The following is a 15121-nucleotide window of genomic DNA, read 5'->3' as shown; positions in this document are numbered from 1 at the left end:
TCCAAATTAAAATTCTGGGGGTTTTTTTGTTTTTTGTTTTTTGTTTTCTGAGACGGAGACTTGCTCTGTCACCCAGAACTGGAGTGCAATGATGTGATCTCAGCTCACTGCAACCTCTGCTTCCTAGGTTCAAGCAATTCTCCTGCCTCAGCCTCCCGGGCAGCTCGGACTACAGGTGCGAGCCACCACGCCTGGCTAATTTTTTGTATTTTTAGTAGAGACATGGTTTCACCATGTTGGCCAGGCTGGTCTGGAACGCCTGACCTCATGATTCGCCTGCCTCAGCCTCCCAAAGTGCTGAGATTACAAGTGTGAGTCACCACACCCAGCCCCAAATTAAAATTCTTTATAGCCAAAGAGAAATGATAAAATGATTTTAGTACATTTAAACTCTCCAGTAGCATGCCCACAATCCAATCAATATAAAATCAGATACATAGAGAATGGCAGTCAGCTTCAATCCTCTGCCTGTCTCAGAAAATAAAACTGAAGTTCTCTTTTTCTGGGAGTGAGGCAACCTTGCCATGAGAAATAGAAATGCAAAGGTGGGGTCCTCTTGGCCTGCGTTTTGTTGGCCTGTTCTCTGGAGTCAGGAATCTAGCCCATGCAACAGGAGCAGATTAATCAACTTCAGGATGTTTTTGAAGTCATTGATGCTGTTCTGGAAGTCCCAACAGCCAAAAGATCTAGAAGCATCTAATTGATATTTACCCCAGAGCAGCCAACTGACCCAGGTAGAACCTGAAAATATTTGGATCTTGCAGAAGGACTGCTGGCATCTGGCTGTGCAGACTCCCTGGGGTCATTTCAGTGTCCTGACTGTGATGCAGCTTCACATTGTACATGATTGAAATGTTTAGACTTTTCTTATCACATTATGTTGGGAGTAGTGGGTAGAGACAGTAGAAGAATAGAGGGTTAGAGGCTTAGTTTAAATCAGATTGGGCATGCCACTATAAGATCTATAAAAAGGTTTATAATCTAATATGATGCTCATAAAGAGTGCTCTTCCAATCTGATTCTTATGGATTTCCCACGGGTGATCCCAATCTGATTGTCTTTGTAGTACAGTGACCTTCATCTTTAGCAAAGCCAGAAATGCAGCTCCCAAAGACAGGAGAACAGCGTCTCTGCTCCTGAGCCTAGATCTGCCTTTTTTCTCTCTCTTGTAGAGAGGATTTTCATTTTGCCCTTTCTATATACAAATGCTATGTGCTTTCTCATATTATTTTGTATAGACACCCAGTAATCCTGTGATGAAGGAGTTATGATGATCACCATTTTACAGATGATGAAACAGGCTCAGAGAATTTGACACTTGTCTAAATTCATGGAGCTCATAAGTGACAGAGCTGGGATTTGAACCTGCATCTCTCTGGCTCCTAAGCCTGGTCTCTGTCACTCTGCATCATAAATGTTCCTTGTGAGGCAGTGTTTAGGTGGGTACAGTCTAGTCTTTTAATGCTTAATGCTGTTTTGGGTGATTGGGGAGAACATAGACTTTCTTGAGAATTTGATGAAAATTGGACCTCTGGATGGGCAGGGAGTCAGGAAGTACCCTACCCCCACAATTTTTTGTTCGTTTTTAATTTTTAATTTTTGTGGGTATATCACAAGTGTATATATTTATGGAGTACATGACCTGTTTTGATACAAGCACTCAATATGTAATAATCCCATCATGGAGAATGGGGTATCCATCCCCTAGAGCATTTATCCTCTGTGTTACAAACAATCCAATTACACTCCTGCAGTTATTTTAAAATGTACAATTAGGTTACTATTGACTATAATCACCCTCTTGCGCTATCAAATAGTAAGTCTTACTCATTTTTTCTGATTTTTTTTTGCACCCACCCCCACAATTTTGCATATAATTTCAGCTAGCTCATGGGGTCCCTGAAGCCCATCTATGGATTATTTAGGCTTAGGGCAGGCCTGGATCCCAGGTTAAGCTAATTAGGGTCTTGAGAAGATTCATTAAATTTTTTTAAAGAAAAAGCTTGAGTGATTAGAAGGTCATTTCCAGAAATTTCCTTTTGGCTTTTCAGGAATAAAGAGACTGGGTGAGGAGAAAGGAGGATGGTAAGGAGAAGAGGAACTGGATGGAAGGCGTGAAGAAATTATCTAGCAAGCAGTAAAAGCAATTTGCATTTGTGAATAATTAAGGTTGTTCAGACCCTACGGACTTGGCTAAAGCACCATTTGCTAGCAGTTTCTTTTCAGGTTAAAATTAATTGGAGTGTTGGTGTATTTATCTTTTCCCTTGGTGAATCAAATGACTCATCCTGATTGATAAACCTTCCACCTATCCACTCTCTATTAAGACCTGTGGGGGCTAGTGATTGATAATTTTATTGAGTTCCTCAGGGGCATTATTTGTAGAACCCAGTTGCTAGTGGTAGGTCAGTGACTGTTAGAGACGTCTCAGAACCCCAGAAGCTCTGGTTTCTATGAAAAGAGAAAACAGGTACCCAAGAGTTGGGTGTCACTTATGTCTTGAGGCAGACTTTTTAGCAGAAACTGGAATGTATGGCTAAGGGGGTAAAAAGGACCAGATCCAAGAACTTGGGGATTTTTAGATTTCAAAACTAGGTAGAATTTCAAACTCCCCAGGAAGGGAAGAGAGGTCTACTAACATAACCTTCTCCTCTTGCGTCTAGAAAAGACCCCTTGAGACCACTATTAGAATGGCCCCTTTGTATGCACAAAAACGACCCATATTTTCTTCTTATCACTTATCTCCTCTCCTAGAAGTTTTAAAATCTCCTGACATTTCAAAAATAAATGACAAGGAGACATTTTTCCCAGCCTAGCTCTGAGAAAGGCAGTACATTCATCCCAGACCCTGCTGCCAGGGGTTGGAGCCACTGCAGAGGAAATCTGACCCCATGGACATCTAAGCAGGCCACAGAGCACATGGCTGCCCCTGTGGCTCTAGATTCTGACCACATGGAGTAGACTCAAACTCCAGCCTTAACCAGTGGTGTGACTTTGAGCAAATCAGCCTAGCAGTAAAAGCACAGCTTTGGTGTCAAGCTGCCCGAGTTCAAGTTCTCCTTAATTACTCACCAACTAAGTGACCTTATTTCACCTCTTTCCTGTGCCTCAGCTTCTTCATTTGTAATATGAAGACAACATAAATAGTAACACAAAAAAGGTGTTATGAGGATTAATTGAGTTAACATATAAAAGCACTCAGAACAGTGCCTGATATGTGTAGAGGGCTAGAAGGGCACCCTTCACGAATTTTAGTTATTATTATTATTTAAGCTCCCTAAGTTTCAAGGTCTCCACTTGTAGAATGGAGCTGATAATGGGGATTTTATGAGCATAATGAGAAGATACACGTAAGTGCTTAGAAAACAATGCTGCCAGACAGAGCATGGCTGCTCAGCCAGTGTTCAGCAATCACAAGTTACCACGTTAGTGATGCGAAACAGACTGGGATCTTCTTACAGTTCCCATATAGATTAAGACTTGAGGTTGCTAAAGTAGCCAGGTGTGGTAGTGGGCACCTGTAGTCCCAGCTACTTGGGAGACTGAGGCAGGAGAATTGCTTGAACCAGGGGGGCAGAGCTTGCAGCGAGCCAAGATCGCGCCACTGCACTCCAACCTGGGCGACAGAGCAAAACTCCGTCTCAAAAGCAAAACAAAACAACAACAACAAAAAACAGTTGAGGTTGCTGAGAAATCAAATGGTGGGCGGAGACTTTAAAACACTGATCTTTCTTTACTTTCTTTGCCCTCATAAGCTTTGGCACTAACTGCAGCTGCTGGGTTTAGGGCTCAGGCCAAAGCCACCACACCTCTTAGAACCCAAGACCCCAGGCTGGTATGGATATGGAATGTACACCTCTCTCTTCTGCCCCCACTCCACTAGTTTAAGCAGAGTGAGCCTGAGTGCGCCTCAGTCCTATGTCTATTAACTTTTTATTGTCAGTTCACTGGTAATAGTCCTTCAAAGAAATGAATGTCTTAGGGTCCTTCTTAGAAGCATGTTGTCACGATTGTATTAAGCTGATGGAAAGCAGAACAACAACAAAAACAAAAACAACATTCCTTTCTAAACCTTGTGGTCCAAAGGGTGAAGTGAATTTATTAAGCGTATCTCTGAAGCAAAAGCTCTGGAGGCATGGCTGCTGTGCTGATTCTCTGGGAAAGTGGTGATATGGAGTCATATTTGTCACTAGACGAAATGAACCAAGAGGGCACTTCAAGAACAGAGGATCTGAAAGAATTTGGGCTAGCTCTAAAAAATTTATTAAATTAAATAAAAAATAAGGTCGGGCACAGTAGCTTATGCCTATAATCCCAGCACTTTGGGAGGCCAAGGCGGGCAGATCACTTGAGGCCAAGAGTTTGAGACCAGCCTGGCCAATACGATGAAATCCCATCTCTACCCGAAATACAAAAATTAGCCGGATATAGTGGTGTGCACGTGTGATCCCAGCTACTTGTGAGGCTGAGGCATGAGAATCACTTGAACCCAGGAAGCAGAGGTTGCAGTGAGCCAAAATTGCACCACTGCACTCCAGCCTGGTCGATGGAGTGAGACTCTGTCTCAATAAATAAATAAATAAATCCAACAGTCTCATATATTTTGAAATGAGACCACATTAAAGAAAGGACGTTTTTGGGATCATGGATATTTGCGGGCTCTACATGGGATTGGTTGAGTCAAGTGGTGGTGATGCTTAGGTCAGATGAGACTCTTACTGGGGTGCAAGTGAAAATGCCTGCAGGAGCCAGGCTGGATGCAAGGCTTAAGAAGTAGTGGGGACCAGGAGGCATGTCTTCAGGAGCATCTACTCAACTCCAGTGACTTATTCCCCAGTGGGAACATGGAGTATGTCTTGCAGATCTTTTATTCATTCAAGTAGTTCTGCAAATCCATTTTAAGAAATATAACACTTTTTTTTTTTTTTTTTTGAGACTGAGTCTGGCTCTGTCCCCCAGGCTGGAGTGCGGTGGCCGGATCTCAGCTCACTGCAAGCTCCGCCTCCCGGGTTCACGCCATTCTCCTGCCTCAGCCTCCCGAGTAGCTGGGACCACAGGCGCCCGCCACTTCGCCCGGCTAGTTTTTTGTATTTTTTAGTAGAGACGGGGTTTCACCTTGTTAGCCAGGATGGTCTCGATCTCCTGACCTCGTGATCCGCCCGTCTCGGCCTCCCAAAGTGCTGGGATTACAGGCTTGAGCCACCGCGCCCGGCCAAGAAATATAACACTTTTGATTTTTGAAACCTGTATGGGTGGCCATTTTGTAACCTTTGACTGTAGAAGACCAGGGAACTAGTGACATTGTAATTTGCAAGGAGGCCATGGGGTGTCATTTGGGAATGGAGTACTGGACTCCTTCAACTTCTCCCTCCCTCTCAACTGTCAAGAGAGAAGGGTTCAGGGCTTTTGGTTATCCAAGGGAGATACTTTTCTCCTCTGAACTTCCCCACCCACTCAAATAATCTCCTTCAATAGTGGTCCTAGAATTCCATACCTGAGAAGCATCCTCTCAACTGTCCCATTGTGTTGAGATATATATTTAAAGTATTATGGAAATGGCTATTATAAGTGGCATAGATAGTTTATATTGTTAAGCCTTTATAAAGCATTTTGGTCTTATGACATTCCTGTACATCAAGAATCCCAGGGGGTTATTGAACTTTTATGTGCAAGTAGGCTCCCCTTGAGAAGAATAACAAGTAAATTCAAAAGAGAGGCTGAGAATCAACTATTCTCAACAAAAATAAATTTTTCTCATTACAAAAGTTTCCATCACAATGTTCTTGTTGAATTTACAATAGGGTTTAGTTCGTAAATCAATTTGATCTACACATAATTTTCAAGAAAGCATCTGCAGCATAAATTGAGGTGCACCTGCACTTCATACCACTTTTTTCTTCTTTTGTTTCTCATTTTCCACTTTGTTCTGTCTGTGTCATCTGTAAGTATCTCTATGTTTTCATTCGGCAGCTCCTGGAGACTTCATGGCAAACCAACATATTGAACTCAGGAAATTCAAGGGTGGCCAAGAATATTCTCCAGAAATGTACTGTAATTCATATCCCTTTATACATACCAGTTGATGTTGGGAGAAGGTGGCCATGTGAGAAGTAAGGCCTGAGATGATGGCACTGATGGGCATCTACATCTCTAAAGCTGACAGAGGAAAAATTGGGCTTAGAAAAAAATTTAGTTTTCTTCTTTGTTTAGTTTTTTTGTTAGTTGGTTTTTTTTTGTTTTGTTTTGTTTTTTTTTTTTTGAGACAGAGTCGCCCAGTTTGGAGTGCAGTGGCATGATCTCAGCTCACTGCAGTCTCCACCTTCCTGGTTCAAGTGATTCTCCTGCCTCAGCCTCCCGAGTAGCTGGGACCACAGGCACACACCACCACACCTGGCTAATTTTTGTATTTTTAGTAGAGACAGGGTTTTGTCATGTTGGCCAAGCTGGTCTCAATCTCCTGACCTCAAGTGATCCGCCCACCTTGGCCTCCCAAAGTGCTGGAATTACAGGCGTGAGCCACCATGCCTGGCCAAAAATTCAGTTTTTCCTTACAAGGTTTCTGCATCTGAACTGTTCATTCATAACACAGGGACAGAGCAGAGACCTGGAGACATGGCTTAGGATCCTGGCTCTGCCACTTAAGAACTGTGGGAACTTTCTGTAGCCCATGCCCTTGTCTATAAAATGAGGAATATAATGCTTATCTTGAAGGGTAGTTGTTGAGGATTAAATGAATGATGTGATGATGTGCACAGAGTCAATACCATATATAAAGCCAATATCCAGCTTATAATACTCATTTGATACAATTTTTTTCTTATGAATGAATAAGTTCATGGTTAGTACATTCTCTTTAAAGAAATAATTCTAATTTAGAAAGCTTCAGAAGTTGCTACCTAGATCTGACAACAGCTACATGTACTATATTTTACTAATTCTAAGATACAATTTTTTCATAGTTTAAAATCTCCAAAATCAGGAAGTGCCTCATCATTCATGACTTCTTATGGCTATAATTGGTAAACATTTTCTTTCTTGGTAGCATATAAAACAGTGGCTTACTTTTTTGTTGGTGGCAACTTAGATTCCATAGACTAACTCAGCTACGTTAACTAACTTGAGCTGCTGCTGTTCGCCTTCTCTTTCTCCCCCTTCTCTCACCCTTCCTTCCCACTTCTCCTCCTCCCCTCTTCTTCTTCATAGTTGTATTGAAATACATTTCATCTACTATATAATTCACTCATTTAAAGTGATTTCTAGTATAGTCACAGAGTTGTGCAACTATCACCGCAATCTAATTCCGGAACATTTTCAACACCCCAGAAAGAAACCCTGTATCAATTGGTAATCATTCCACATTTCCCAGTCTCCCAATCTTCTCAGCCCTAGGCAACTATTCATCTACTTTCTGTCTCTATAGAGTTGCTTATTCTAGACATTTCATACAAATGGAATTTTGTAATACATGGCTTTTTGTGACTTCCTTCTTTCAATTAGCATGATGTTTTCAAGATAGAAATGGAGGCTAAGAAGTCTAAGATCAAGGCAACAGCATGGTCAATTTCTGGTGAGGGCTCTCTTCAGGCTTGCAGATGGCCAACTTCTTGCTGTGTCCTCACATGGCAGAGAGAGAGAGAGGGAGAGGGAGAGGTTTTGGGGGAGGGACAAGCTCACTGCTCACTAGTTTCTGTTCTTACAAGGACATTAATCCCATCATAAGGCCCCACTCTTATGACCTGATTAGACCTAATTATCTCCCAAAGGCCCCAGCTCCAAATACCATAACACTGGGGATTGAGGCTTCAACATATGAATTTGGGGGAATGCAATCCAGTTCATAGCATATCAAGATATGGTATCTCGATGTTTAACTTTTTGAGTAGCTTTTAGCTAATTTTATTATCTCTGCTCTGGCCCAGGCTTTCATCATGGCCTTTATAAGTTTACCATGAGGCTCATAGTCTGCATATTATAGATGCCAACACCATAGTCATTTATTTATTTATCTGATGAAAGTTAATTACCTGATCTATACTGGATACTGTAAATAAGTAAAACAGTAAATGTAATCAGGGAACATTTACAGTCTAGAGGAGACAGGCCAAAAAAAAAAAAAAAAAAGCAAAAGTAAAAGACAGACAAAACAAAACAGGTGCAATCTGTAATCATGCTCAGAAGATAAAAGAGAAGACCATCCCAACAGAAGAGGACACTGGCTTGATCTAGTGGGATGGTGAAGTAGGGAAATTAAAGAGGAGAAAGACATTTTGGACATGACTTCCTGATGGATTGGATGTGGAGCGAATGGAGGGAGGAATCAGGGTCCTTCTAGCCTTCTAGTGTTTGGCTTCAATGACAGGTCGCTGGTGGTAGCATTTACTGGGAAGGGAGGGGCTACACTGGGGGATAAGGGCTGCACTGGGGAGAAATCAGGATTTCCATCTTGGATACGTTCAGTTTAAGAAGTTTGTGACACCCAAAAGAGAAGATGTCAAACAGCAAGGTGGATAATTGAGTCCAAAACTCAGAAGAGAGGAATCATATTACATTTGGAAATTACGAAGATGACTTTGAATGCCTGTGAGTTGATGGTGCCATCTTGGGAAAGAATGTAGAGAGAGGAGAGAAGGTACCCAGGGTGAAGGCAAGAGGATGCCCAACATTTAGAGGGTGAGTAAAGCAGGAGGAGGCTGGATGGGAAACTGAGGAAGGTCACATGCAGGGCGAGGAGATGTCAGAAGCCTGAGGAGGAGAGGGTTTCGAGCAGAGGGAGTAGCCAATTGCTTAACTGTTGAGGCAGAGGGAAGGTAAGGGTCCAGGGTCATCTGTGGAGTTTGTGACAGGGATGTTGCTGGTTTCTTTGATATTGAAGATCTAGTGAGTAGAGGGAGGGCCTGATCGAAAGAGGCTAAAGGTTGGAGCCTGCAACAGTCTCTGGAAATGTGGTTGGCTATGGAGGACAGTTGAGCAAGCTTATATTTTGGCAGCAGAGCTCCAGCAGCAAGGGAGAGCTTGCTATAGCAACACAGTACAGTTAGACAGTATAGGGCCGAAAGAGTGTCTGTGGAGGGCATGGTGTGTTATGAATGAAGAAGCAGAGGATGTGCTGGGCGCCTGTGAGTGCAGTGTTGGAGAGCTGCTGGTAGGAAAAAAAGTGTAACCAGCCTGATTCTTTTATGTGACTTTTAATGACATGATGAGGTGAGGCCATCCACTGAGCGTGATGGTGCAGAAAAGAACATGGGAGGTTGGAGGAGAGAAGAAAAACAGTGAAATAGTGGCATTGGAAAATTGGAAAGCAAACCAATTCAAGAAAAATAGCAGTTTGCCAGTCAGTATGGAGTGTCAATTTGCAGTTTGAGATCATGAATTTAAAGTGAAACCAGTCATTTCCCTTGTGTGGTTTTATTCAGGAACTTTCAGCTTTCCAGGGCTGGTGTGAAGCAGGGCTGAGAGCTTCTGTTATGGAAGGAGGGTGCTGCCCAGGGATGATGACAATGGTGGACTATGGGAATTAGGCTGGACAAGGAGGGTTGCGAGGTAAGGCAGGGAGCAGATGGCTGGCCAGGGGAGCGATGTTGGGGGAGGTGTCCAGAATTTGGAGATTTCTCTGAGGTTGGGGAAGGGTCCCAGTGGGGAGCACGTGAACAGGCGAGCACAAGAATGAGAGGTTGCTGTTGATGAATGGGGTGTTTGAGGCCGAGATATCAGAAACACTACAGTTGCTGCTTTCATCATGTGGTACATACGCATTTCATGATGAAATAATGTGGTCCAGAGCAAGATCATGGAAGTGGGTGGGTGGCGTGGAGGAAAAGAAAGGGTCACAGACAATCAGCAGAGCAAGGACCTGGGAGGCCAGCACATCTGGTGGTTGATCTATGTCCCGGTGATTAAGATGACTGGAGTTGGGGTGGAGAGGGCAGACTGAGAGCTGGGAGTTATGTCCCAGGCCATAATCACTAGGCCCACTTGTAATTGTGTGTGTGATCACCAGACATTTTCCAACCCTATCTTTTTGCGTCCTGATTACAATTTCAGATTTAAAACTGACATGCAGGAATGACTGTTTCAGATATGTGAGTCCATCTCTTGCTGCTCCTTTCTGTCTAAGGGCTGGTTGTATTGGTGATTTGGTTCTTGAAGATGTGGGTGCTCCTGCCCTCATGAGGACCTTCCTTAGGCCTCCCCTGCTGCCTTTGATTCCCGTGGAGTATGAAAGTCGAAGGCTATATTAGGGGGATAAATATGATGAGCAAGTCCAAGTATAGGTGCTAAAGGCTACTTTCCAGGTCTCCAACTTTAGCTGTGCTCCATTCAGGCAGGGTTAGAGCCATGTTTGCTCTTTGCAGAGTACCCTGTGAATGTTATACATCATAATTGTATCATTACACGTCATAACAATAGGATTTCAACTGTTATTATTGCACATTCTAATTATGTGATTACTCAGTCTTTCACCAATTATGTAATTAGGTTTAATTACACCAATTGCACAAATAAACGATAGTCAACTACAAATTACTTAAAATAAAATCCAGAACTATGCATACGTCGGCAATTGCCCCGAAAACAAGAATAGAAAATACAAGGAAAGGAAGAAGACTTATGAAACCAATTAGCAAGTGAAAGGAATGACGTGATTTGGATAGATCTTTAAGGATAATGGCAGGGAATCATCTCATCTAGAAGTTTCCTGTCATTTTTTGTTTTTTTTTCCTCTGACGAAGTGTGGTAGAAGGAATTGGAGATGTCAAAGTCAAGAGTGCTGATTCCTTTTGGCTGTGCCTTGAAGCAGAGATTGCTTTCATTTCCTTAACCATACAGCTTAATGAGGAAGGGGGAAGAGAAGACAGCAAGAGAGAGAAAAGAGCAAGAGACACTGAGCAGGGGAGGGAGAGGAGGAGAGAGAGAGGATATTAACAAGTTGGCATTTCATAATTAAAAGTAGTACACATATAGTACTTTTAAAAATATATGTTTTTACTTTCAGCTTTTATTTTAGATACAGGGGGTACATATGCAGGTTTGTTATGTGAGTATATTGCACCCAGGTAGTGAGCATAGTACCCAATAGGTAGTTTTTCAACCCACAGTCCCCTCCCTCCCCTCTCTAGTAGTCCATAGTATATAGTATTCCCATGTTTATGTCCATGTGTGCTCAGTGCTCAGCTCCCACTTATAAGTGAGAACATGCAGTATTTGGTTTTCTGTTTCTGTGTTAATTTGCTTAGGATTATGGCCTCCAAATCCATTCATGTTACCACAAAAGACATGATTTCAGTCTTTTTTATGGCTGTGTAGTATTCCGTGATGTGTATGCACCACATTTTCTTTATTTAGTCTACCACTGATGGGCACCTAGGTTGATTCAATGTATTTGCTACTGTGAAATTGCATGGCAATGAGCATGTAGGTGCATGTGTCTTTTTGGTATAATGATCTAGTTTCCTTCAGGTATATACTCAGTAGTGGGATTGTTGGGCTGAATGGTAGCTCTGATTTAAATGTTTTGAGAAATTTCCAAACTGCTTTCCACGTTGGCTGAACAAATTCACGTTCCTACCAACAGTGTGTAAGCATTCCCTTTTCTCCGCAGCCTTGCCAGCATCTGTTGTTTTTTGACTTTTTAGTAATAGCCATTCTAACTGGTGGGAGATGGTATCTCGTTGTGGTTTAAATTTGTATTTCTCTGATGATTAGTGATGATAGGCAATTTTTCATGTTTGTTAGCCACTTGTATGTCTTCTTTTGAGAAGTGTCAGTTCATGTCTTTGTCCATTTTTTTAGTGGGATTATTTGCTTGTCAATTTTTTTAAGTTCCTTATAGATCCTGGTTATTAGACCTTTTTCAGATGCATAGTTTGTGCATATTTTCTCTCATTCTATCAGTTGTCTTTTTACTTTGTTGGTAGTTTCTTTTGCTGTGCAGAAGCTCTTTAATTAGGTCCCACTTGTCAATTTTCGTTTTTGTTACAGTTGCTTTTAGGGACTTAGTAAAAAATTTTTTGCCAAGGGTGATGTTGCAATGGGTATTTCCCAGGCTTTCTTCAAGGATTTTATAGTTTGAGGTCTTATATTTCAATCTTTAATCCATTTTGAGTTAATTTTTGTATGTGGTGAAATGTAAGAGTCCAGTTTCATTCTTCTACATATGGTTAGCAGTTATACCTACACTATTTATTTAATAGAGAGTCCCTTCCCCACTGCTTGTTTTTGTCAGCCTTGTTGAAAATCAGATGGCTCTAGATGTGTGCCTTTATTTCTGTGTTCTCTGTTCTGTTACACTGATCTATAGGTCTGTTTTTTTACCAGTACCATGCTGTTTTGGTTACTGTAGCCTTATAGTATATTTGAAGTCAGGTAGTTTGATGCCTCCAGCTTTGTTTGTTTGTTTGTTTTGTTGTTGTCATTGTTTATAATTGCTTTGGCTACTCAGGCTCTTTTATGGAGTCATACGAACTTTAGAATAGTGTTTTCTAATTCTGTGAAGAATGACATTGGTAGTTTGATAGGAACAGTGTTGAATCTGTAAATTGCTTTAGGTAGTATGGCCATTTTAACAATACTCAGTCTTCCTATCCATGAGCATGAAATGTTTTTCCATTTATTTGTGTTGTCTCTGACTTCTTTCAGCAGTGTTTCGTAGTTCTCCACATAGAGATCTTTCGCTTCCTTTTTTAGCTGTGTTCCTAGGTATTTTATTTTCTTTGTGGCTATTGTCAATGGTACTGTGTTCTTGATTTGACTCTCAGCATGGATGTTGTTGGTGTGTAGAAATGATACCGATTTTTGTACATTGATTTTGTATCCTGAAACCTTGCTAAAATCATTGATGAGTTATAGTAGTCTTTTGTAAGAGTCTTTGGGGTTTTCTAAGTAAAGAATAATATTATCAGTCAAGAGAGATAGTTTGACTTCTTCTTTTCCTATTGGGTTGCGTTTTATTTCTTTCTCTTGCCTGATTGCTCTGGCTAGGGCTTGCAATGCCATATTGAATAGGAGTAATGAGAGCGAGCGTCTTCGTTTTGTTTCTGTTCTCAGGGGATATGCTTGTAGCTTTGCCCATTCAGTATAATGTTGGTTGTGGGTTTGTCATAGATGGTTTTTATTATTTTGAGGTATGTTCCTTTGATGCTTACTCTTTTCAAAGTTTCTATAATGAAGGGATGTTAGATTTAATCAAAATCTTTTTCTGAGGCTATTGAGATCATCATGTGTTTTGCTTTAAATTCTGTTTATAATATAAATCACATTTATTGATTTGCACATACTGAACCAACCTTGCATCCCAGGGATAAAACATACTTGGTTGTGGTTAATTAACTTTTTGATGTGTCGCTGGATTTGATTTGCCAGTATTTTGTTGAGGATTTTTGCATCTATGTTCATCAGGGATATTGGCCTAATAATTTTCTTTTTTTGTTGTGTCTCTGCCATCTTTTGGTATAAAGATGATGCTGGCTTCATATAATGCATCAGGGAAGAGCCCTTCCTCCTCAATGTTTTGGCATAGTTGCAGTAGGATTGGTACCAGTTCCTTGCACATCTGGTAGAATCTGGCTGTGAACCCATCTGATCCGGGACTTTTTCTTTTTTGGGTGGTAGGTTTTTTTAAATTACTGATTCCATTTCAGAGCTTGTTATTGGTCTGTTCAGGTTTTCACTTTCTTCCTAGTTCAATCTTGAGAGGTTGTATGTTTCCAGGAATTTATCCATTTCCTCTAGATTTTCTAATTTGTGTGCATAGAGGTATTCATAATAGTCTTTGAGAATCTTTTGTAATTCTGCGGTATCAGTTGTGATGTCATCTGTGTCATTTCTGATTGCACTTATTTGAATCTTCTCTCTTTTTTTGTTAATCTGGCCAGCTGTCTAGCATTCTTGTATATTCTTTCGAAGAGCCAACTCTTGGTTTCTTTGATCATTGTATGAAAAATGGTAGTACAGTATATTTTAATGTGGAGAACAAGAGTCCATGTTAAGGTTCAAATTTATGATTCTCCCTTGGATTAGTTTCCTAAACCCCTTTTGAGTTTGTTATCTGAACCTAGAACTTTAGAGCCAGTACTCTATCATGTTCTGTTCCAGCAAAATTTGCGAGATCAAAAATTAATAGGTGAGAAACCAAGAATTTGGTACATGAATAAATGTCATACTCTGTTGTTTTTCTTTTCCATTACCTCAGGTTACTGAGTAGTTTTGATCCGAGGTGCCTATAAGAATTCAAAAACTTGGGGCTGTGTCACAGGTGTGACCATTTTTTTTTTTTTTTTCCTATGAAGACATTGTAGAGGGTGGTCTTTTTCTGGAGAATAGGTTTTCTCTGTTGTAACTCCCAGAGGTGAGAAAAGAACAGTGACAGCTGCCCTAGGCACAGAGTTCACTCAGCTGCTTCTGTGCCTAGAGAAAGGACTAACCCAGAGCTTCTAGAGAGAAGAGGCAACGGGACAGTTCTGTGGAGGCGGTAGTGTGCACACATCTGGGAGAGTGGGCATGCTACACTTGCACTCTTCCAAAGAGAGAGAATTGTTAGGTGCCATTTAAGCATATATATACTTAGGAGAAATTACCCACTGAGATTGGCCAAGTACTGCATAACCATAGAACACCAGCATTGCTCAGCAACTTCCCCAGGATCTTACAGCAGTTGACAGGATGACGATTACTTCATAAGAACACATAATAGTTGGTGCGTGTACTTACACTACTATAAAAATAGGTCTTGATGCTATAGAGGGTCACATTGGGGAATCAGTGTATTTGGTTAGCTCTTGCCTGTGCATGAAAAACTAATAGTCTACGTAACTGCAATAACACAAATAAGGAAAAAATATAGTTTTAAATATAGAATTAAGCCATTTTATTTTGGGCTTTTCTACTGTATGTTTGTCTATGGAATCCCATAAGATGGACAGTAGATGCTAAAGAGCTTTAATCTAGACATATTCATCTGTCCTTTGGTTTCCGCATAGCTCCAGGATTGCATTTGATTTTTTTGCTCTTCTATCATGGACTTTCATTTCTATATGCAGGTTTTTAAAATGTTTTATTTACTTATCATTTATTTTTACAGACAAGGTCTTGCTATGTTGCCCAGGCCGGAGTTCTGTGATCATAA

At 41.0% G+C, this 15121-nt stretch overlaps 1 protein-coding gene across 48 annotated transcripts in view; it reads left to right on the top strand.

Moving 5' to 3' along the window:
- KCNMA1 (potassium calcium-activated channel subfamily M alpha 1) overlaps positions 1 to 15121 on the top strand; it is a 766524-nt gene that overhangs the window by 412499 nt on the left and 338904 nt on the right. The window contains exon 1 of one of the 48 annotated variants that reach the window (XM_031652668.1): positions 5161 to 6046. The exons of the other annotated variants lie outside the window; for them this stretch is intronic. Within the exon in view, the coding sequence (XP_031508528.1) occupies positions 5985 to 6046 (62 nt within the window). The 5' untranslated portion in view covers positions 5161 to 5984. Of the gene's footprint in view, positions 1 to 5160; positions 6047 to 15121 lie in introns of those variants that run through there. 48 annotated transcript variants of the gene reach the window in all.

This window comes from Papio anubis, chromosome 11 (genome assembly GCF_008728515.1).
Source record: "Papio anubis isolate 15944 chromosome 11, Panubis1.0, whole genome shotgun sequence".
NCBI lineage: Eukaryota > Metazoa > Chordata > Mammalia > Primates > Cercopithecidae > Papio > Papio anubis.
The sequence above is the reverse complement of the archived record's forward strand: the minus strand, read 5'-3'. Positions and strand labels throughout refer to the sequence as shown.